Genomic DNA, 22,414 nt, shown 5'->3' on the forward strand with positions numbered 1-22,414 from the left:
AGTCTCAGTAAACCTGAATCAGCTTCTGTATGGGAGGCAGTACATACACAATCAAACCATTCTGTTAAAAATGGCAAGTATGTGCGCACAGATGGTGGAGAAACCCACCGTTGAACGGCACGTAACAGGGCAATTTTCATCTCCCCCTCCGCCTCCGCCAGTGATAACGGAGCATTAATTCTCCTAAATCCCCCACTAGCCACCAGCAAGGCGCTTTTTCCATTCCATCGCCGAATACCCGCATTGCTGTACAAAGGTGCGCCACACAGCCCCAGTTATGAAGAGCAAGTGTTCCGCTTCCGATGCGTATTCCCGGACGCCACACACGAATGCACTACCGTATTGATCGAATCCCTTGTACATATGTCTGATAAACACCAAGTCGAGATCGGTCCCGCCCTTCGGAACCTCAAGGTATAGAATACCAGCTAGGCTTGAAGCCGCTTGCTAATTGGAATTCTGAGGGGCTGTCATCATCATCGATGGCAGGAGTTCGGCAGCCGCAACAACAATCGCGTCTGGAGTTTTCCCCCACAAGTGTTGCCATCCCGGAGACCTGTGTCTTAGAACCCCGCAAAACCTTAAGACACCAATTGCCAGTCCCTTCCCCGCAAAACGAACGGGTGGGGCCGTATCTACTAGTAAATACGGAATTACGGAATTAGGTGTCTACCGGGTACCCGTGATGATCTTTGTTAGGCTGTAGGGAGCTCCGAGTGGAGAAACTGCTGAGAACAAGCGGTAGTTGACACGAGAAGACGGGAAGACGGGAAAATTGTGTACTATAGTGTTCGAAGCCACAATTGCAACCACAACTGGTTTTGGGGTACGAGATAGGTAGACCGTCCCTATGAAGACAGCAACTCGGTAGCTGGCTGAGTAATAGCCGCCAGTATTTCGTGTCGGAGACCAAATGTATCCCACCAACTGCGACTCACACTAACATGCCAATCGTATCGGCGTTGATTTGTCGACAGCGCTGAACAAGTGGCAAGCGGTGGCACTTGACTGGTACAAGAACTTACCGCTGCTACAAGTATGTAAGCAGTTAGTGTCGCACTTCGAAATCCAACCGTATCTAAGTGCAGTATGTAGGCTTGCCGTCAGCCGTTGCTGCGGAGCGGGAGGAGCTTCTCTCACAGTCCCTAGCCCGATGCTCATTGCTAATACATACGCTGGATCACTCGATGCAGCATACCCAGATAAAGTGCAAGGGGCCTTCAATGTGAAATATGACCGTGCATAGTGCAGGGCTGGAACGCCGAAACTTCGCCGAACTCTAGATGACTGGTTGGATGGGCGACGCACCGATCCGGAGTGCAATAAGTGGTACCACGTGCTTCCCGTATGCGATGGAGGGATGAGGGAGGGAGGGGAGGGAAGCTGCAACTCGAACTTCGAACTGTTAGCCATCAATAGATGTCCTTTTCCGTTTGCCCTGTGCCCCACTTTTCCTTCCGTCGAAGTGGTGCGATGCGTGTTTCTCCCCCGTGGCCGCAGATACCTATCGACGCCTCCCTAGTGCGCCCAGCAAGCGAGACCCCATGTAGAGTAAGTAGCCCCTCAGCTCTCCATCCGATTGCCTTTCCCAGTTCTGTGACGATCTCGCCCCCCCTCCGCGTCGCTCACGGATCGAGGTGGCGGGCGCTGTCGGGATCGCTGCAGACTAGGATGCGGAAGACGGCGGCTAGGTGAGGGCATCTCCGCTCGAAGCGAACGCACCGCCAAAAGTAACTTAGGCGCAACAGGCGATGATCCTGGTTCATGGTCACCGGCAACAACCGTTTTCGCCCTCGCCCTCCGTCGTCGTTGCCGTCGGGCTCGGGCTCGGGCCCACAGACGTCTCCAGCCACTCCCACATGCACGACATCGGGTTCGAAACCGCAGCGCTCAAAACGGCCAAGAAAAGCACCCCCGCACCCACCCCCCTCCCACGCCACCCCCTCCCGTAGTGGTGCGCGGCGGGTGCGGCGGCCGGGCGGCGTTCTAATGCAGACTTCTGTACGCAATCGATACATATCGGAGTCGGCAGTTGCGTTCTAGTTATTCTTCCTGGCCTCGCAGTATGTAAGCGCGGAAACACCGCGCGCCCGACCGCCGGACCCACTGGCCCCATTCGGCCTCCCTCTGTTGCACCTCAGCTGGCCACGGGTTGAACGCCGCCGAGTGGAACATATCGTCCAGGGATTGTTGCATGGCAGAAAAGAGACGAAAAACAAACTACGGTGGCCACATTGGTGGGGCCTCATTCCCGTATGTTTCGGACATAGGTACTATGTATGATACCTACATTATGTACTTCGATAACACTATGTACTATAGATACGCGATTTCCTACGGCCAAACCGCATCCATGGTTCTCACCCACCTACTCTACTCTAGAGTAGCAGTTACCGGTAACTGTTCTGCTATCACAGCACAACCCGCATCGGGACCACCGGTACCGAACCCTAGGTCACGGTACGCGGGTTCCACAGCCCAAAGATCCCCAGTGCCGATTCTCGATCGAAGCCCGGAAAGGACTGCCCCTACCATCACCGAATCACAGCGATGCAGACAACGGTGCAGCAGCCATACGCTCGAAGCGCTACATACTACATACTACATACTACAAGCGGCTTTCCACACCAACACTCCCACCCCTTACTGCTGTCGCATACTTGCATGTGTTTCTCTCATGTCGCTGGCACACGGATTTACGCAACCCGCATCTGACCGCACCACCACTGTCACATCCACCATCACATCCACATCCACATCCACATCCACATATCCACCACCTCAATGGCACACAACATAAGAGCAGCCTCCCGACCCGCTTCGATCCCCACCGGCCACGCACCACCAACACCACCACAATCACCGCAATCAGCACCCTCACAACCTCCCAATCCTCCCAACCCTCCCTCCAAAATGCCAACAGAAACGCTAAACACTTCAACCAACCTCTCAACGCAAGCGCACATCACCTCACTCTTCTCATCACTGCAAGACCCGATCTCATCGAGCATACTACCGATCAGTACGCGGCGACTGCGCGCCAAAATGCGAGGCTACTCGCCGCACTGCGCCGACCCCAGCAGCAGCAGCGCCGTGAGCTCGCCGACGGGATCGACATCGAGCACCGGCAGCGCGGCCACCGCCGCCTCCTCCGCCTCCGCCGCCTCCCACTCCTCCCACTCATTCTCGTCGTCCGCGGGCACAGTACGTGTGCCGATCTATACCAATTGGGTCTTTGTCACCAGCGCGGAGGTCCTAGCGCGCGCGGGCGAGGGCGAGGAGGAGGCAGAGCCGCCGAATGAGGCCGCCGGTGGAGGCACAGCTGGCAAGAGCGGCGGCGGGTGGACGAAAAGGCAGTACCGCATCGAGAGCGAAAAGCTGAGGGGGAAGGAGTGGGTGTTTCAATGAGCATGTGCTTGATTGATTGACTGATTGATTGATTGTGCTTCGCATGTCTTTTTTTTTAATCTGTGTGCAGCGAGCGAGCGAGCCCCAGCCCATGTACATCATATGAGCTGTGGTGGCTCGTCTCGGACATCGAATCTTTTTCTTTTACATCTTTTCTTTTCTATGTATTCCCTTTGTTTCGTTCGAACTGCATGGGACGGTGTATAGGTGTATGGTTGGATTTTGGGGGATACTCTAGGCTGGGCTGGGCTGGCGTTATTTTATTTTTATTTTTTGTGAAAACTGCCTGGTCCGATGGAATGGTGGCAGTCAGCAGGCAGTCGGTGTGCGGATGATGGCTGGCTGGGGGCGTGGAAACGGGATGGGGATGGGAATGGGAATGAATGGAGTTTTCTGCTGATACACAAACGCCGTGTGAATTGTGATGGCGATTGTGATTGTGATTGTGATGTTTTGCATGTAGAACAAGCTCCAGGCTTCTCCTCCACCTCCACCTCCTCCTCCGTGAGCAGAGTTAGTGTAGGCATCCTAATAGCACTCCACATGACAAGTTCGGGATCCGCCTACCTACATGCTCTTTCGCACTTATACCCGCCGTTTCCGTCGGATCGAGTTCAATTTCAATTTCAAAGCTCCATTCGACCCTCGACTTTAAGGCCACCCGAATCCCGACCAATTACATACAGGCGGTAACTACCAGCCTCACGCCGTTGAACCGTTTTTTCTTCTTCCCTTTCCTCTTTCTTTCTCAACGCAACGCCCTGCTAATCCGCGACTGCCCTGCAGCTTGTGATACCGGTATGTACTATGTATGATATGTAGAGTCCCTATGTAGAGTAACTATGAATGATCGAGTCATGGTTTTGGGGGTCCGTGCGTCGCTGCCTGCAGGAATATCAAGAGGAATTAACGGTGGTCGGGCGTTGCTGGTCCGGTTGGGACTTTGGGGACGGGGGACGGCGACGGGACAGTCCGTGGCAGCGGTTTCTGACTATGATTTGGAATGCGGGAGACACAAGGCGCAGTGTACGGTACGGTAAGAACTCGATTGATAGTCACTCAGATATTGCGGCGGGTGGGGTCCGGTTGGTTGTCTGGCTGCCTGTTTGTCTGTCTGGCTGGCTGGTGGGATACCTATCGTGTGCAGACATCCGTCCTATCTACAGTCTACCCGCTGGTAAAACTCTATCTCGCGGTGCACTTGTCACTGTCATCCTAACTTGCACACGCTAGAAGGAAGGTCTGGATGCCGCCCCTTACATCCCCTATCCTCCATCCCCTATCCTCTATCCCCCATCCTCCATCCTCCATCCTCAACGCCAGCTTCGGACTTCTGGCAGCTAACTAGCGTCAAGGCTGGCCGACTGTTGTTGGAAGAATCGGATGGTAGATACTCTACTCTATAGATGACTCTTGCTATAGCTATCGCTAGAGTAAAGGAGCTACCCTGCCACTGAGTGATACTGACTGACAGCCTAGAGACTATGATACCTAGTGGATGTGGTATGCAGGGCGAGGGAGGGTCGGACCCCAAGTTTCATTCAAGTATGCTACCTACTATAGGTAATCACGTGACGCGTGTGGCCGCGATACGCGGGGCTCTCCGCACATCGGATCGACATTGGCAACGGACACGGAGATATCAGACCGGGGGTGCGGGCCACCGCACTCTACTCTAGAGCCATTGTTACTGCTGCTGATTCTGTGTCTGTGCGAACCCCCCCTCAGCGTCCTTCGTCGCTCTCGCCTCCCAGCCCTTCCCCCTGCGCCTATCGCCGAGGCCAAAGCCGGTACCGGACGCTCTGATCGCCGTCAAGAGCTCCTTCCCGCCGTCCTCATCGCGCACCACGCTCTCCGCGCGCGCAAGGTAGTCTTCGTGCTCCTTCCCCGTCCATCGCCCCACGTCCTCGATCACGACCGCTTCGATGTGCGAGATATGCAGCGGCGAGGCGATCTTGACCGCGCTGGCGGCGGTGGCCGACGCGAACAGCGCGTGCACCGTCGGCGTGAAGGTTGATGTTGCCGAGGGGAACTGCGGGGTCGTTAGTGGGGGGGTGGGACGGGGAGGGGAGGGGGATGCTACGCACGCGTAGAGCTTTGAAGGCCGTTACTTGGCCGAATTTTTGCAGCGCTTTGAGCACCTGGCGGGACTCGGTGACGTTTTTGGGGGGCGGCGAGAGGCGGAGGGTCACTGCAAGCGTGGAGAGTTGGGTGATCGTGCGTGACATTGGGGGCAAGTTGTTGAAACGGAACACGCGTTACAGACCGCGGTTGAGTACCTGTACTACCTTTGCATGCCGACGCACCCCTAACCCTTCAGTCACCCCGAGTCACTGCTGTCACCGCCTTTTCTGCACTCAACGCCTGACTCCAAACGCCTGACTCCATTATCCAATCACTCCTCTATCAAAAGGCTGGCAGCAAAGGTTGGCAGCAGAAAACGAAAAACAAACCCCCATTTCAACGCTAAACCGCCTGTTGGTCCGCGTCCTCCCACCATTCCATCCCATTGACCTCAGTCCACCTCGTTCCCCACGACTGTTGCAAAAGACTAACCCTCGCATCTCTCCCTCGCCTACCGCCGTTACTGAACACTTCTGCCGATCTCGCCGTTGTGTTTCTCCTAAGTGCAAAAACCAATGCCACCGTCATGCCACAAGTCAACGCCGTGTAGACAGCTAACCCGGTACGTACCAAACCGGCGTCCTCCAAACTAGCGCTAACCCCAACCGCCATTGCGGCAAACAAAAATGCAATCCCGTGGAAAATTGCCAGACCGGAGCTGAGACAGGGATGCGACGTTGTAAAGCTCTCGTCATATCGGTGGAGGCTGGCCGGTAGTTGTGTTCGGTGCTGATGTGTCGTCGAGTTCGATAGCGACCCAGACCCCGGTGTAAGAGCGGGTTCTGGAAGATCGGATATGTCGAAATTGTCCATCATCATGTTGTAACACTCTGCGATGACCATGGCACCGGAAAATGAGACAACCGCTGTAAAGAATACAGGGGCCATGAAGTGAACCGGGGGCCCCGCGGCCGAAATGGTTAAGGCGATACTCGCCATTGGTAGCAGAATAGCACCGGTCCAGAGTACGGCTCGGAAAGGATGTTGTCCAACATCTTTATGACCGTAATTATTGTTGTGTATCGCTACACTCGAACGATGTCGGAAATTGGAACGATACAGCTTGCAGAGTTGAGTTGGAATAACAAGTAGGGCTCCCGCGGCAAGCGCAAAAACCGCAAGGCCAATGTCAGTAGTGGCGAATCCGTAGGTTGTGGTAATAAGCGACGACAGGAGCTAAAGCGAGCTGTCAGACATTATTCAACCCGAGAACGCGGACACGAACCATCATAACCAGCATGAGATAGCCAAAGACCCATCCAAAGTACACTGCGATGATCAAGAAGCCCTTTTGATGGAGCATCTTCCAAGTCAATACCATGCCAGCCCAGACCTCCTCCCACCAGTATTCCGGCGAAGTTCCAAACATGACCAGCTTGAGTTCTCCTCTTTCTGTAGCTCCCTTAGCGGCGGACCGATGTTCTGGTTTGTGGGTCATTTTCCACGGTGGTCGAACTTCCGGCGCTACAACGACCAAGACCAGAACGAAGCCGGCAAGAATCATGACTGTCCAGAATCCCCAAGCAGGATCCGTGGCGTCAACTGTTATCTTTCCGAATAGATACCCAACAGCTGGAGATGCGACAAATAGCCAAGTGAAGATACCAATCCACGCCCCCGTCCTCACACCGGCATCGCCCCCGGGAATATTGTTATACACGTTTTGACCTTCTATGGGGACGGGACTGTTGTAGACTACGCCGCCGCGACAGCAGGCTCCAGTGTCAGGGCCAAACAAGTCGAGGATCGTCGCCAGGGAATTCATGAACGCAAATCCAAGCACTATCCCAGAGAAACTACGAAAGAAAAGCAGGCAGACAACATAGGGTTGCATTGTAAACGAAACGCTTGGTTGGACGGTATGCGGCGGTAGCGATAACGCCTGCGGAAGCTGCAATGGAAGCATAAACGCAATCGAGAGCAAAAGATAAGGTTTCCGTCCGTGTAGTAAGGGCAGCGGCCAAAAGAACAGAGTAGGAATGAAAAGGCCGAGAAAGAACATTGAATTGCCCAAGGATGCCACCCGCGGAGTGATCTGTAAGTGCTCCTGTATCCTAGGGAGCTCTGCCTAATAGCTTCCGATAATCCATCCGTTTAACCCCACCACCGCACAGGCAACGCTAGCTGTGAATCGTTTGCTCCAGAGATTCCACTCCCATCCGCCCTTGTATCTTCGTGGTGCACAAACGACTGCAGCCTCGGCAGGCCTAGGAGGCCCGAATTCGAGTGACATGTCCGGGCGAGGGAGACGGACCAGAATGATCTCGCCATTCTCTCCGACTTCCATGCGAAATTGCTGCTCTAGGTTCCCAGGAACCGAAGCTCTAGCGATAGATCCTTCCCGACTGTATCCTTTTATGGCTCTGGTTGAAGCCATCTCGGAAGCAGAAGTGTTCTGCCGGTTACTATTCCATGCGCTTTCCCGCTCAGACTCCTGCATATCGATAGATTCTTCCCGACTGTAACCTTTGATGGCTCTGGTTGAAGCCATCTCGGAAGCAGAAGTGTTTTGCCGGTTGCTATTCCATGCTCTTTCCCGCTCAAACTCCTGCATATCGATGAATGGAATAGGAGAGCGATGATGTTTCTGTCGAGACCGCCCTTTTCCGTTGCGTTCCGACGTTCTCCGACTTGAATGCTCCCAGTTTTCCGAAGACACACCTACTGAGCTTCCAATACTGGCGTCCTGCTGAATTACTTTGGTCCTTGAACGTTTGGGCTGATCTTCCGTGAGCTCGCTCGAAACATCCTCCGAAACCTCCATTGGCAACCCCGAAACCTGCACCGGTATCTGTTCCGACATGGACTCTCTCGTCGACTCTCTTGTCGAGTCCTTCATCGAGCCCTTCATCGAGTCGTTCACCGAGTCGCGCATAGACTCCTGTGCATGCTCCCGCATCTGTTCTGGCTCCGGGCCCGCTCTCTGCTCCGGCATCTTCCCTTCCGGCAAATCAATCTCTTCTTGAACATAGATCGACTCCGGGGCAGTCACGGCGGGATCTGTGCCCTCGAAGACGCTCAAGAAGCTTTCATGCGTGCTTCCCTTGGCACTCCGTATGCTCCTATCGCGCTGATCCAACGCCGAGTGGGAGCCTTGGACGGCTCGTCCGGCAATCTCCAGTGCCTGATTCAACATCTCTTCCAGGTCGCTGATGATCCTCGTGAACGATGGCGCGGAATTTGGAGTACCCAAGTTCTCCGTAGATCCCATCATGCTGCGAGATGAGTGGTGGATGTTGGCTCGGATGAGATCCGCCACGCTTGATTCGGCTTTGGAAAGGTCGGATTGCACGTATGCTTGGTGGAGCGTTAACGGGGAGCGCTTCACAAGGTGTGGGTCCGAGTCATCGTAGGACGATAGGGCTGCAAAGGTGTCTGTCGAATACTTACCACTGTACCCAAGGGGGGCATCTTCGGGGTGTTGAACCGAAGGACTTCTCGTAGGAGCTCCCTCATGAGAGGTTGACACTGCTTTAGAACCATATCGTTGCTCTGTGTATTCATCATAGTCGAATGAACTCGCGTTTCCACCAGAAATGGTTGCCGTTCCGAGTGCAATCTCCTCCTCCGGAGTGGAAGCTCCAGTGTGCCCAACAATTGATTGGTTTGGTTTGTCTGCGTGTGTAGAATGCTCATACTCGTCGGACCCAAAGTGATCGGAGGTTCCCATAGAAGTTGGTGACGCTTGTGATACGGTAGGACTGGTAGCAGCAGTGATTCCGATGAGAGGTGGTGGAGTGGCGATGGTGTTTACGGGTGTATCTGCATCCCGTTTTACCGGCGAACCAACATGGAGAGGCCGAGCGAAAAGGTCCGGAGAATGTGACGACGATCCACTGTCATACAACACCCTGGTGACCGGATCTCTCGTATTACTGGGAGTTTGCTGTGTCTTTCCCGTGCCACCGCCGTCCGACGTATCGTGCTCTTCTCCTCCGCCACCTGCTTCCTCTTCATCCTCCGACGACTCGACGAGAGCTTCAACGGCGCTTACACCTGATGCCGCAGGCGAAGGCGTCATTTTCCCCAGACTTCGGTGCTTATTCCGCATTGGAAACCCGAATGGAAGCTGCGTCTGTCCAATATCCGCAGGAATGGACGCATGCGAGAAATGTGGGCGACCAAGGGCGGGGCTGTATTCCCTGACAATCGAACTAGCCACCGTCTTCTGGACAACACTTCCTACTCGAATAACTGGCTCGAGGTCCAGCTCCTCCGATGGCTCGTACCTATTGTCGTCATCTCGGGGTAGGAGATCTCCGCTTTCGTCGGACATGGCTGAGGATTTTCGCTGGCCGTCAAGGGCTCCCGTGCCCCCGCTGTCCCCAATCCCGTCTCTTCCATCCACGTAGTAGGGTGACGCGGCGCCGGCGAGCCCGTGGGTCCGTGTCCGCTGATTCTCGTTTGACCGATCTGCACCTCCTCCGTCGCCGTCGTCCTCGCTATTGTCCTCGTAGCCGTTATCGCTTAACGTGATCAGAGCCCGAACCCGACTGTACAGAGATAGACCGGCGAGCTCTAGGGCTCCTGGGGGTGAACGACTTCCAATCGATGTTTTGGACCGGCGCTGAGAGCTCACCGTTAGATAGACTCTCAATCCACGGGAGGGGGGTGCTCCGACAACGTACATGAAGGTCTTCGGTCGTCAATGGTAAAGAAGTCTGGAGTTTTGGAGGAGGAGGAGGGCGGGGAGGAGCAGATTGGGGCCGTATGTCCATAACAATATTCCGTGTTTAGACCATTTGCGTGAGGGGATAATAATAGGGATAAAAATGGGCACGGTTGAAACGAGTGTGATGGCACGAGGATATGGATGGCTATGGATGGATGCGGGGAGGTGGTTGCATTGCGGTGCGATCCCATCCGGCAACATGCATGGATAGACCGTCATGCAGCAGCACTCGTCTGCTCCTATGGAACAGCGAAATCTGTACTAGGTATATGGATGTGGGATGACAATAATCGACTGCAGAATAGTGTGCTTACTCGGCTCCTGGCACGTCTGTAAACCAAACTTAGAACTTTCCAACATTCCATGGTGGTGATATTGCTGGAATATTCCAGTCCATCGCACGCTGTTGTTGATTGTCCGCGGATTCTTTTCCAAAATAGGTACATCAGTACATCAGTACCACAGCAAGTATGTAGATACATTATTCCGCTTTGCATAATGCACCGCCAAACTCCTCCATTACGATCAGCATCCCCATTCACATTTGCACCGGCAGTAGTCATCTAGAGACCGGTCGAGGCAGGGCTCTTCAGGTCGACGAGTCCTGGACCTCCAACTTCGGGACAGTGCTCGTTCTGAGTGGTTGTCTATTACCTCTTTGGCCCAGCTATGTATCAAGTGGCCTGTTTTAAACGACCAACTGAACTGAAAAGGAGTGGGTATTCAAGAGCCGCAACGAGATCACGACCGGGGCCGAGTGATGATTTGCGCACCCGGTGGCCTCGGCCGGCACAGTCCGCACTGTCCATGGAAAATCCCAAAGCTGCAGTGTACAATTGTGGCCGATGGTATGTTCGTCACCAGCGTACTACCAACGCATATCTAAACAAGCCTCGATTATGCCTTTCCACAGGCCAGTCTCGAACTATGTAACCTCGTTAGCCGCCTGCAGATTGAAGGATCCACGGTATTCGTAGCGCATTATGCCTTCGCAATAACGTATTGCATGTGGGGGGATATCGGACTAGCCGACGGCGTGGGATAAAGGTGGACTATACATCTTAGACAAGCCAGACAGCGATCGACCGGTAGCAGAAAGGCGTTTTCGAGGCGAGAAACCCAACCGGATGCTTAGATACCTATGATATCGACTGTACATATTTCCAGCCGGTAAGTCTGCGTCCTCCGCCCACCTGTGGATTCGAGGTGCGGGGGAGTGTGGCTTGACTTGAACCAATAGTTAGCACGGCGGCTAATATATTAGCCTTGACGGGACAGCCAAAAATAATACATACACTGACAGACACATAAACATAAGCCCAACAGTCAACTGGCGTTTGCCCGTGACTTCCGAAGCGATTATACGGGTTGCACGGGAAGATAGGCTGGGCAGGGGGCCCACCATGTACTCTCGATGTTTACCACTATTTCCAGGGCAGTTTGGCGAGGCCGTCTGCTTTGAGGGTTGCTGGTTGGCGATGGGAGGGGGGCCTTGCAGATATTGTTTTCCGCAAGGATGGCACCGTCCCAACCGAGACACCCTGTGGTTAGGGGGACACCCTGGGCCACCATCTCGCGATTCTGCTCGAAGAGAAAGAGAACGTCAGTTTATGCTCGCATACGGCCTTGCTATGTATTGTACGTTCATTCTGCTTGGTATCTGTTTGTTTGATGATTGATGGCAACTTGCAAGGCCATTCTGCTTAGTAAGAAATACTTGGAAAACGCGCACAAGATACCCTGCGCGTACCGAGTGACTGGCATGATTTGTTCGATTCTGACTGTAAACGATAACTATTCCGTCCAAAATCTCCGTCTTTTCTCCTCAAGTAGAGGAGAACGGAAATACGGAGACTTCACGGTGCTGAAAAGACAAGCGGCTCAAAGTTAGGTGTCAAATTCGGGTCGGCTCAAGCTTGAAGTATCCACAGCCGTACGACTTATGTACTGGGGTTTAACATGCGCAGAAGGTCAGCATGCGCATGAGAGTACCAGCAGCAGCATCAGCAAGCTCAAACATCGGCTGAAATGTGGCGGAGTCGCTGTAGTACATACTACTAGTAGCAGGAACCTCTGAGCCACACTCATATGCAGACGCTGGGTCATTCCCAGAGTGGTGGCGCCTCTCCGTATGTATCGGCACAGAGAGACACGGCCCCCAATCGAGAAGATTGGTATTGACAGATGGGGATTTGTACCTGCAGCAACCGGAAGTCCACATATCGGCATAGTAATCACTAGACCCTTTGCGATTTAGGCATCCAAGGATACTCTACATAACCAACCCATGTCAGCGCTTCCGCGCCAACAGATCGGGAGTGGGCCAAGTCCACGGTAAGTCGGTGTGTCGATTCTTATAACCATGGCCGCCTCTCCTGCCTCCCTACAGTTACGGTTGAAGAGTTGTCAAATCTCTGGGAGGGGAATACACACGACAGCGACAGCCAGAGGGAAAACGAGAATCCATGAATTCCAGAACAACAACCAGTTCAACATCGAAGTCGAATCGGTAGTCGAATCGGTAACTGGATATCGGTCCGGTCAACCATACAATGCAACGGCCATACACAGTCATTCGAAGCACCACGTTCCTTATTGTCCCGCGACAAGACTACACCGGTCTACTCACGGATCGAACAACTTTGAGGACAGCCGCAATCACTCTTGCGGACGGTGTTAAAACGCAATTCTCCTACGAGCAGCATTTCTCGACCGGAAGTAATGCTCCCTGCTCTGCACTGCACTGGACGCTTGCTAACCATCCGACCCTTCAGCTTCGGACGCCGCAAACCAAGAACCAGGGCCATCGTCCGGGCTCATCATCGGATTGAGCGTTGCGCTGCCCCTACTCTTCATCATGATTTCTGCGCTGGTCTACTTCGTCTTCCGCCGACGACGCCGACGGATGCAAGCTGCCAGAGCTCGAGAAAGCCAAAGGTCTTCAACATCGAAGACCAATAAACAATCTCCCAACTCATCAACCAACTCCAGTTGGCGGTCCTCCGACTCCTCTTCGCCACGGTATCCCCGCAGCGCCTCACCACCTCCTCCCACAATACACCTCTCTCCAGTGCCAGAAGCCCGGGGCCGAGCAAAATTGGTAACGATAACCAGTAATCGACCAGCCCTGCTTGACCGGATTCCCAATCGCAGTGACCCGGGCACTCCGCTCGCCGAACTCGAATCTCCCGGCTCGATAACCGATGGCGGCGACCGGCTCACCACGATGTCGACACTCTTCAATAACCGCAGATGTACCCTCCCGCCGCTTCAAAACATCCACATCGAGCGCGCCAACACACGGCGCTCCTCCGTGCAAATGCCCTTCACCCCCAACTCGATCCAATCACGACCGCACAGCCCCGACATGGTCAGCGCCATGGCGGCCTCCCTCCAATCCTCGCCACTCGTAGTACCTCGGCCGCGGTCCTCCTCATTCAACTCTGGCCCTCTCTCACCCACCCACTACCTCCCCCCACAATCCCGCAGCCCAAGCAACCTCTCCCGCGGCTCACTACTTTCCGCGCCCTCTAAGACCCCGCCCATCGCGTCAATGTCCACGGGCGGCAGCAGCAGCAGCGGCACCTCATCCACCCCCCTCCAATCCTCGTCCACCAGCGGGCACTTCTCATACGGCTACCAATCAGAGTACCCAGAAGTGTCTGGGCCGCCCCAGCCACCGATCCCACTGGGTATCGATAATCGACAGAAGGAGTTCCGGCTGCTCGCCGAAGAGGAGCGGCTGATCCGTGAGCGCGTCAGGGCTACAGAGGAGCTCATCCGCCTCAAGAATGAGGAGGCGAGGATACTCGATCGAAAACGTCAGCTTGGCATCGCGTCCCCTGCGAGTAGATGATGCAGACACTCACACACCCACCCATCCTACACGGCGACGACGGCGGCAGGGCGGAAAACCAAAGCCTATGAAAACCTCTCTCCACCGGTTGCAAGAGCGACTCCAGATGGCGAGCGGAGCCATCGCGTTGATTACCCGCGCAGGGCAGCGAGGCGCGCCCACACAGTAGAGGAAATTCCAGCTGTAGTAACTACCAACAACGATGACTTCAGGTAGAGGGGGGGCTTTGGGATGTTTCCTACACAAAAAACATAAAAAAGACATCCCTTTTCGTTTCTATTGTACATACTTGATCCGATTATGAGTTGAAAGAAGCACTCCAAATGCAATGCATCTACATACATACACAGATAGTTAGTTACCATAGCAGTTATCATAGTAGTTATCATAGTAGTTATTTACTCGTTCCTGCCATCTGCAGCTGTTCCCTCCACTCCCGCAGTATTCCATGGGGGTCAGGGGTCAGGTCAAGGTGGAGGGTGGGGAATCGCTGGTTGACCGGCGATGGACCAACAGTTGGCCGGCGGTGGAGGTGGTGGTGGCAGTGGTGGTGGTGGTCATGTGTGGGGCCAAGGTTGCTGCCTGCTGCCTGGCCCTGATATATTGAGGTGGTCGGACCGGGGGGCATGGAGAATTCGAATTGCCCTTCCGGGCCTAGACCGCGCCGTCATCGGTGAAGACGCGGGTTATGATCCCACATACTCCATAGCACCAGCACATAAATATTCCTCGCCGGCCGACGTGATGGCGAACTGCGCATTCCCCCAGCCTCTTCGTGCCGGATCGCGAGCGAGAGAGAGAGAGAGAGAGAGAGAGCGAAGAACTAAGGGGCTCGTAATTGTGAAATGAGTTTTACGAGGAGAGGCGAGTGAGCGGCTGTGATTATGCGTGCGAACGATGGGAAAGTCCCCCGCGCCCCCAACCCCACACAGCCACTATCCAAGCACCCCAGCTTCCATCGCAACATCCCCAAAGTCTCGTATGCACATTGTATATACGTATTGCATTTCAATCATATAAACCGTGTACACGAGCCGTATATGCCACATCACATCACATCACATCACATCTCTCCTACCAAACAAAAATCAAAATACAACGATGTGTCGATGACGAGACAGAAGAAGTAAGAAGTAGAGATCTACGACATCAGAAAGCAAGTAAGGTAGGCAAGCAAACGTTTAAACAAAAGACGGGAAAGAAAGAAAAGAAAAAGAAAAAAGACACCCATAACAATTGATCCAAGTTCATAGAAGGCAATAACAAACTCCACGCCAGTCCGTTCAGTACATGAAGCCAGCAGTAAGCAAGAAGGAAACCAAAAAAGAGAAAACTGAAAAAGAAAAAAAGCGAGAAACAAACATCCCAATATCGCATCATCGTATTCACCGATGCTTGTACTTGTCCTCGCGAGCGCGCCTCCTCTCGGGCTCCATCGCATTGCCGACTCCCATCAACGTGCGCCCAACAGCCTCACTGACGCCAATGACAGGCCTGATGACCGCCCTGGGAGCGGCTCTTGCGACCGCGGCTGCAACACCTCTCGCATCCCCCCCCTCCGCCATCTCGGCTGGCAATGTGAGGATCGCGTCTCTAGCCTCTCCGAAGTTACGTCTCAGGGACCTCGAGGCACCGCGCAATCCTAGTACAAAACGTGAGTAAATCCCCAAGTAATAGATGGGGATGGATGGACAAACCTTGCATCACACTCTCAGGCTGGTCAGCATACAGCGAGACGATACGTTCGCTGTCGGGCTCGTAGTCGTCATCCCCAACCTCAACCACAGCGTAGTTTTCGCTGCCACCAGAGAGCGCGCCTTCCGCGCTTTGCAACAACGCCTGGGTTCCAACTGCTACCTTGGCCCCTAGTCGGACTAATTCCCCAGCGGTGTTTCGAACAAAACCTCCAACACCCTTCTGCAACGAGCGAACAATACGACCGTCTTTTCTGTATTCCCGGACAGGCACAACAACCAGGTCTCTTGCGCCCTTGCCCAGGTTTACGAGAGAGCGAACGGGCGCCACCCCGGCAAGGACACCACCGAGTTGAGTAGTCTGGATATCGGGCATCCAGGTGTCGTTGAGGACTTTGCTCATTCTCGTGAACCCAGAAATTCCGTGCAGGATAACTCGGCGGAGCACCATATCGGCCTCCTCCAGGATAAAGAAATTCATGAACTCCGTCGTATGACCCGAGCGGAGGCCACCGTAATCGACATACTTAGGTTTGTAGTCCAATTTGACGCGGACAGCATTGATTTCGACCCGCTGTAGGAAGGGCTCTTCCAGTGCCTTTCCTGGGGGTGCAGCACTGGCGGAATCGTCCTTAAATTCGAAGAAGCGAGTGAGGAAGTCGAGGGTGTCTTGGTCGACGTGGAGACGGAGTGGAAGTATGTTGGCCTTGAGAATCAGTTCGGTAGCCGCCAGGCCTGGTACTGGCTTGACGACCATGCACTCAAGACGAACCATATCGCTGTTGATTTCGCGGTCCCCACATTCCTGGCAGTAGGTGACAAACTTCCTCCAAGTGCTGGTGGGAACATTATCAAAGATCTCCAGATCCCGGATCCTAGCATCAACACTCAATTGAACCTCATCGGATGTTGGCGGGAAGAGCAAGAAATCTACATTGACGCCCTTGAGTTCGAATTGCATCTTATGGTGTCTGCTCCGGCTGAGTTTGAGTCCGCTGCGATTCTTCCCTGACCGTGAATGGTGAAAGTCTCCGGTTACGGTCGACCGCGAACGCGCAGATAACGGTCTACCCTCTGCGGTAGTAGTAGCGTATGATGTTTCAGACATCTGATCGTCAAAATGCCTGTTGATATCATTCGTAAGGTCTCCGGGGGCGCGGTTAGCCGGAATGCCGATGTAGATCGAATTGAACAAGAAATCATCGACAACACTCTCATCATCCTCCTCCATGTCGAATGATACTCGTCGGTTTCGTCTCTCGGCGACTTTGGATTCGACTTTTCGAACAGCCTGGGATATGGTGTCCCGCGTTCTCTGCCAGTCGTAACCATCATGGAGATTGAAGATGACATGGACGTCTCGTACTCGGACGCGCAGAGGGAAAAACTCAGCCCTACAGCAAGTCAGTATGAGAAATGAAAAGAGCCCGAAGGAAGGGGAAAAAAGCAAAACCATACTTCTCAACCGCAGTCTGGTTAAGGGACCGCTTTCCTCTCCGCCTCAGGGTGGTCCTTCCGAAATGATCCTCCACGATCACAATCGAGTCTAGCACCTTGACATCTTCCTTGAAGATACTATCATTCCCACTTCCCTCTCTGCTGAGATTCGGGATTCGCATCGCTAGAAGATCCTCCTCGAGCATACTGTCCGCGAGCGCCTCCGATGGTTGCACCGGCGGGGTTTTGTGACCATAATAGCTCTCGACGAATGACAGATTGGTTGGAAGGTCTTCATCATAATGAACCAGATCCTCCTCATCGGTGTCCATGGATCCTGGCATCTTGCGCGATGGGTGCACGAACTTATCCTCCGTCAGACTGGCCAGCATATTCTCGATTGGCATAACCTCTGTACAGTATCGAATCTCGTCGCTCTCGACAGCTGGAGGTTTGAGACCATTGAAGATAGCTAGCATGGTCTGGGTAGAGTCTGCACAGCTCTCGATGAGCAGGAGATCATCCCTGATTTCCAAGTCGACTACGTTGCCAACCACTTGCAGGGTCACCATCGCCGAAGAAATCGTAACCATTGGAACATAGCCCATCGAGACGAAGCCCGCGAGGTGTTCCGACAGCACCTCTCGTCTGCCTCGCATTTGTCCAGGTTCGGCGGCAAGAAGGCGGTCAACATCGTCAATGACCATGATGCCTGCCTTCTTGATTTCCATCCCCGCACTGACTGCTCCACCGGTCGGGAGGGCGGCCTGAAGTCGACATTCGGTAAGTATTATGAGACCACGGGATTTAAGATCCAAGGGGTTTAGCGAAAGAACGGAGTCCGTGATAACAACATCGAAGCCCAGACCACCAGCATCATCGGCTTTGCCTTTCTTCGCAGGTAGCGTGATAATGGAGTCGGCGACGTCCTGGGCAAGTTGTTCACCTGTGGTTCCGTCTGGAGATTCCATTATAGCCATCAGAGTCTGGACATTGTATTCGGCTCGGATATTCCAGAGTTTGACCCTCACAACCGGCTCTGGCTCATCACCGACCATCCGAACCATGATCATGGGCCGCTCGTGTTGCGAGCCAACAAAGATACGTCGATCTATACCTTCACCCAAGAGTTCTTCGTGATCGTTCCGCCTCACGCTGATATTGCCGATGGCCATTGCAACCAAAGACGGTGCCGAGATGTGAGTAATCCCCACCGAATCCATCTCAGCCTCCAATCGGCCAATGCCGCCGCCAATCTTCGCAAAAGCGTAGACAGCCTCGACATTGATAATCGTGAGAAGTCCAGGGCGTTCATCGCCGGCAACGAAGTCGGTGACCGAGAGAACCTGGATGACCTCATCTCCCAGGGCCTTGAATGCATCAAAAACGTCCATATCCAGTAGCTCCCCACGTACACCCGCGACATTTATCCTCGACACACTGCCTTGCTCTCTCTGCCGTAAAAGAGTGTCAATGAGAATGTCATCATCGTCGAATCGGTCTTTGCTTGGGGTCAAAAGCTCCAGTAGTCGACCCAAATCCTCTTGAGTCGGTCGACTAGCGAACTCCATGGTAGTACCCTCAATCACCAAGCTCACATCCTTTTTGTCAGGAACTGGTCCGGAGATGTTGATCTTATCGACGCTCACTGAAACTCCTTTACCAGATTGGAAATCAACTTTGATCGGCGATGTTTCGAGGACGACCTTTGCACTTGTACCAACAACGTCGAAGAACAGACCGCCGATGTCGCAGTGAACTTTGATATCAACAGCCGGAGTCTCGGCCTCGTTTTCCGGCCATGGCGGTGGTCTCCCAGCTTTTCCGATTGTCGCGGTACTCGCAGTCGTACTAGCTAAAACACTCCCCACACCACCGAACGCGCTAAACGTCTCCTCGAGCCTCTTCAGATCTCCCCGTATCCTCAACGGCAAAGTTTTGACATTCACCCGCATCTTCTTTGCGTTTTGTGAGAAGACTACAGTAATATCGTCTTCGTCTCCTGAACCGTTCCCGTGAAGTCGCCCAGCAGTAGTGCTTGCACTAAAGCGTTTTCTGTGATGCGAAGTTGACATCTTAGCGGACGATACCGGGGGCGGCGCAGAACGCAGAAAAGTGATAATACCCTCCTCTTCGTCCTTCAGGGCAAATTTCTTGATCGACAACTTGTTGGTAGATGCTTCGTCGTCGAGGCCCCTTCGGAATAGATTGATATCGTTCAGAAGACACTGCAGCTGGATGGTCGGATCTCCCACATCTTCCTCGTGGCTGTCCGTATAGAAACCGCCGAGGTGTTTGATCATCCGGACATCGACCTCTTTTGCAACGAGCTGCACCGTCTGCTTAGGTCCTGGCTCGGGCTTTGCCTTGGGTTTCTTCTTGGGGGCCTCCGTGTCCTGTTCAGCGATGATATCCTGAACCACCTCTAAGAGATGAGCAAGCATCTTCTCAGTGTGGATATCAACGGTGCCATGGATGTTCGACGCGATTATCTCAATATCGGCAGCGCCCGTAGTCACGAAATCGCCGACAAGATTCCCGTAGGGAGCAACCACCGGTCTTGCATCCACGGAATCCACAATCTTGACCCGGGGCGGCGAACGATATGGAACAGGCGAGGACGATTTGGGCGGCGGCGGGGTCCGAGGGGCATATCTAGACGCGTACGACGAGAATGCACCTGGCATATCCTGCTGCTGGAATCCACTGACACTTGCGTGCATCTCCTCACTTCTATCGCGGGCAGGTGTCTCGTCTCGGGGAACAATTGTCACACCAGCCGACAACGAAGGATAGAATATCGTAACAAGATCGACGTCGATACACTTTTTGCGGATCCTCCTGACGTTGTCCCGAGCTTTAGGCATATCTGGACAACCACCTTCCGTGTGTGGAGGGAGCGAGGAATTTCTGGAAAAGTCAGACTCGCCATTGATGAGTCTGTCCAGACGCTGGTCCATCTCATCTGCGTCAATATCTTCTATAATGTCGTCTCGACCATCAAGCGTCGAGTGCACCCGTAGCTGCGACTGCGACCGTAGCATTCCGCTCGTGGCAGACATGTACAAACTATCGGCTTCCTCGCGGGAGAATATAGTAGACTGGCTGAGCATTCTACTGGCTTCCTGGTCCATCTCATCCTCGCTGCTCTCTATATCGCTCAGGGCTTGTGGCGGCGGTGATGGCGACGGGGACAGCGATGGATCGGCTGCCCGGATCGGTGGTTGAGGGATAGGTTGCACAAAAGGCTCGGTTTTTGGAGGGCTAGAGGAAGGCGAGGAGAATGCTGACGATCCCGCCGATATAACGGATGCCGAAGGTGAAAGTCGGAGCTGTTGAGGCATCGAAGAGGCAAACACGGCCCCCCCAACCTCGTCATCGCTATCATCATCCGCGGCATAATTGTCGAAGTAGTTTTCACGAAGGATGTTGTTCGGCTTGTTCGACAACGTAGGCCGTGTAGAGGCTCTCATTGACGGCCTCACAAAGGCAAGCACTTCCTCATCGGAGTCTTCGAAATCGTCGAATCTATCATCTTGGGAACTATAACTCCTCTGGAGGTCGACGCCGTCCTCATCCCCGACATCGGATGGAGACGTTCCAGTTGGCTGTGGTGAACCGACGGGTGCCACAGTGGAGGGCTGGCGTGGTACGGGCGATGCATCTCGGATTATGCTCCTAGCCATCTCCTCGTCGTCTGTCGTCTGCTTTGCATCTGCGACACCCCCTTTCTCCGTCATAGCTTCTGAGGCATCCCCGAATACAGCACTCTCCTCCGGGCTCGTCCCGAACATGGTCTCGGTAGCAGTGATGAATCCTCGAATGTTCTCCAGCGTGATGCGACGCTTCCCTTCTTTCCGCGGCTTTTCTTGTGGTATTCTCGTCGAATCTGACGGGCTGACATTCCGCGAGACGCCCTCGATGTCTACGTCCTCCACCTCGAGTTCCAGGAACACCTTCTCGCCACCCTTCTCCTCCGGTAGTGTCGCTTCCAGCGACGCACTAACACCCCGCACTCTCACAATCATCCTATCGGCAATGCCCTTGAACATGCTCGCCAGCATTTTGGGCAAGCCGGGCGAGGTTCCAACTCCCAGCTCCTCATCCTCGTCCTCCTCCGACGTAGTAATAGATGACATAATGCTCGCGTCCATCGGCGCCTCCGCATAGAGCGACATGAGCTGTTGCTGCTCCGCTCGCGTTTGAGACTGTAGGAACGACTGTGCAAGATCTTCGGCCGACACAGGAAACTCCTCCGGACTAAGCTCTGAAGCTCTGTCGCCGGGACGCGGGGTTGACGGTGGCGAGGTGCTCGACGCCTCCGAAACATCGTCCGGTGGCGGCGGGGTCACTTTGACGGCTATCTTGACATCGCTTATAAGGATCTCGACGGCGCCCGACAAAAACGAGTTGAACGATAAGCTGATCGAAAGCGTTCCGATCACGGCTTCCAAGAGCTCGAACCGGTGGGGGATCTTGATTAGAGTTCGTAGCCTCTACCAGAGCACGATACCACACACGATTAGAGACAGATTCCACGAAATTTCCCTTAGTGTTCTGTGCCTCACCTCCACCTTGATACCGACATCCCGCACCGTGAAGACCGAATCCCTGCCAAAAGAGCCACCAATATTCTCGAGATCACCGAGCGTCCGTTCCTCCACCAGGTCCAAGCGATGTATGATATATCGAACGAGTCGCTTCTCCCACTGCTGTGGGAGTCTGGGGAACGAAAACATGTGGGGCCGTCTATCGTTCAACCAGTATGGGGGTGAGGAGCGGAGGAGGTTGGTTAGAGAGGCGGATGGGTTTGGGGTTCTTGTCCGTTCGTTGGACGTGGGCGGAGCTTAGGCCTGATTGTGGCTGCTCTGTATGTAGCTTTAGCTGCTGCGGACGCTCGACCAATGGGAGTTGTGGATATCGAGCGCTCCGGGTAGCGAAGGCGTGAGTGCTTGGATGCGGACGACGCGGTAGGTTAAGAAACGACAACAGTTGCCAGCTCCAGCATTTGGGACGAAGGTGAGGGGCAATATGGGGAAGAGGGACAGATGGTATGGAGATTTGAATTAAGCGCTCAGAAAAGTCTTTCAAAGTTAGAGCTACTCCGGCAGAGGAGTGAGTAAGAGGATTTGAATGGCGGTGGGGGGGCAAGAGAGTTGGGGCGAAGGATCTTCGTGTAGGTTCTCTATGGAGGTACTGTAGAGTAGAGTATCGCTGTGCTAT

The 22,414-nt window shown here is 54.0% G+C and overlaps 6 protein-coding genes across 6 annotated transcripts; 2 read left to right on the plus strand and 4 right to left on the minus strand.

The window, feature by feature from the left end:
* The first annotated feature begins 2,517 nt into the window (after positions 1-2,517).
* BZA05DRAFT_20106 (uncharacterized protein) lies at positions 2,518-3,541 on the plus strand. Its single transcript, XM_051479498.1, has one exon. The coding sequence runs from the start codon at positions 2,785-2,787 to the stop codon at positions 3,406-3,408; it is 624 nt and encodes a 207-aa protein (XP_051344630.1). The 5' UTR covers positions 2,518-2,784; the 3' UTR covers positions 3,409-3,541.
* A 1,143-nt stretch (positions 3,542-4,684) lies between these two features.
* BZA05DRAFT_432828 (uncharacterized protein) lies at positions 4,685-5,658 on the minus strand. Its single transcript, XM_051486235.1, has 2 exons — positions 5,496-5,658; positions 4,685-5,440 (listed from the first exon to the last, which is right to left on the minus strand). The coding sequence occupies exons 1-2, from the start codon at positions 5,634-5,636 to the stop codon at positions 5,096-5,098; spliced, it is 486 nt and encodes a 161-aa protein (XP_051344631.1). The 5' UTR covers positions 5,637-5,658; the 3' UTR covers positions 4,685-5,095.
* Positions 5,659-5,715: 57 nt separating this feature from the next.
* On the minus strand, positions 5,716-7,597 carry BZA05DRAFT_451071 (uncharacterized protein). The gene is made up of 2 exons (XM_051487430.1): positions 6,758-7,597; positions 5,716-6,708 (listed from the first exon to the last, which is right to left on the minus strand). The coding sequence occupies exons 1-2, from the start codon at positions 7,532-7,534 to the stop codon at positions 5,875-5,877; spliced, it is 1,611 nt and encodes a 536-aa protein (XP_051344632.1). The 5' UTR covers positions 7,535-7,597; the 3' UTR covers positions 5,716-5,874.
* On the minus strand, positions 7,400-10,338 carry BZA05DRAFT_20139 (uncharacterized protein). The gene is made up of 2 exons (XM_051479502.1): positions 10,161-10,338; positions 7,400-10,099 (listed from the first exon to the last, which is right to left on the minus strand). Exons 1-2 carry the CDS (start codon positions 10,248-10,250, stop codon positions 7,601-7,603), a joined length of 2,589 nt encoding a protein of 862 aa, XP_051344633.1. The 5' UTR covers positions 10,251-10,338; the 3' UTR covers positions 7,400-7,600.
* Positions 10,339-12,545: 2,207 nt separating this feature from the next.
* On the plus strand, positions 12,546-14,617 carry BZA05DRAFT_383174 (uncharacterized protein). Its single transcript, XM_051482187.1, has 4 exons — positions 12,546-12,922; positions 12,979-14,012; positions 14,074-14,394; positions 14,463-14,617. The coding sequence occupies exons 1-3, from the start codon at positions 12,757-12,759 to the stop codon at positions 14,227-14,229; spliced, it is 1,356 nt and encodes a 451-aa protein (XP_051344634.1). The 5' UTR covers positions 12,546-12,756; the 3' UTR covers positions 14,230-14,394; positions 14,463-14,617.
* Positions 14,618-15,044: 427 nt separating this feature from the next.
* BZA05DRAFT_346478 (uncharacterized protein) lies at positions 15,045-22,406 on the minus strand. Its single transcript, XM_051481194.1, has 4 exons — positions 21,760-22,406; positions 17,213-21,687; positions 15,758-17,148; positions 15,045-15,702 (listed from the first exon to the last, which is right to left on the minus strand). Exons 1-4 carry the CDS (start codon positions 21,928-21,930, stop codon positions 15,446-15,448), a joined length of 6,294 nt encoding a protein of 2,097 aa, XP_051344635.1. The 5' UTR covers positions 21,931-22,406; the 3' UTR covers positions 15,045-15,445.
* Between the last annotated feature and the right edge of the window lie 8 nt (positions 22,407-22,414).

Source organism: Tricharina praecox, assembly GCF_024521635.1.
Source record: "Tricharina praecox strain CBS 144465 chromosome Unknown BZA05scaffold_1, whole genome shotgun sequence".
Classification (NCBI taxonomy): domain Eukaryota; kingdom Fungi; phylum Ascomycota; class Pezizomycetes; order Pezizales; family Pyronemataceae; genus Tricharina; species Tricharina praecox.

What these genes read in the sequence shown, in the direction of transcription:
- BZA05DRAFT_20139 (XM_051479502.1), bottom strand. Translation starts at nt 10,250, where the DNA reads ATGGACATACGGCCCCAATCTGCTCCTCCCCGCCCTCCTCCTCCTCCA. An exon ending in TGACGACCGAAGACCTTCAT is followed by an intron (nt 10,100 to 10,160) that starts GTACGTTGTCGG and finishes GTGAGCTCTCAG; the next exon opens with CGCCGGTCCAAAACATCGAT.
- BZA05DRAFT_20106 (XM_051479498.1), top strand. Translation starts at nt 2,785, where the DNA reads ATGGCACACAACATAAGAGCAGCCTCCCGACCCGCTTCGATCCCCACC.
- BZA05DRAFT_451071 (XM_051487430.1), bottom strand. Translation starts at nt 7,534, where the DNA reads ATGTTCTTTCTCGGCCTTTTCATTCCTACTCTGTTCTTTTGGCCGCTG. An exon ending in ATCTCATGCTGGTTATGATG is followed by an intron (nt 6,709 to 6,757) that starts GTTCGTGTCCGC and finishes AGCTCGCTTTAG; the next exon opens with CTCCTGTCGTCGCTTATTAC.
- BZA05DRAFT_432828 (XM_051486235.1), bottom strand. Translation starts at nt 5,636, where the DNA reads ATGTCACGCACGATCACCCAACTCTCCACGCTTGCAGTGACCCTCCGC. An exon ending in CGGCCTTCAAAGCTCTACGC is followed by an intron (nt 5,441 to 5,495) that starts GTGCGTAGCATC and finishes ACGACCCCGCAG; the next exon opens with TTCCCCTCGGCAACATCAAC.
- BZA05DRAFT_383174 (XM_051482187.1), top strand. Translation starts at nt 12,757, where the DNA reads ATGCAACGGCCATACACAGTCATTCGAAGCACCACGTTCCTTATTGTC. An exon ending in GCAGCATTTCTCGACCGGAA is followed by an intron (nt 12,923 to 12,978) that starts GTAATGCTCCCT and finishes CCGACCCTTCAG; the next exon opens with CTTCGGACGCCGCAAACCAA. An exon ending in AGAATGAGGAGGCGAGGATA is followed by an intron (nt 14,013 to 14,073) that starts CTCGATCGAAAA and finishes GCAGACACTCAC; the next exon opens with ACACCCACCCATCCTACACG.
- BZA05DRAFT_346478 (XM_051481194.1), bottom strand. Translation starts at nt 21,930, where the DNA reads ATGTTTTCGTTCCCCAGACTCCCACAGCAGTGGGAGAAGCGACTCGTT. An exon ending in AACCAGACTGCGGTTGAGAA is followed by an intron (nt 17,149 to 17,212) that starts GTATGGTTTTGC and finishes GACTTGCTGTAG; the next exon opens with GGCTGAGTTTTTCCCTCTGC. An exon ending in GCCTGAGAGTGTGATGCAAG is followed by an intron (nt 15,703 to 15,757) that starts GTTTGTCCATCC and finishes GTTTTGTACTAG; the next exon opens with GATTGCGCGGTGCCTCGAGG.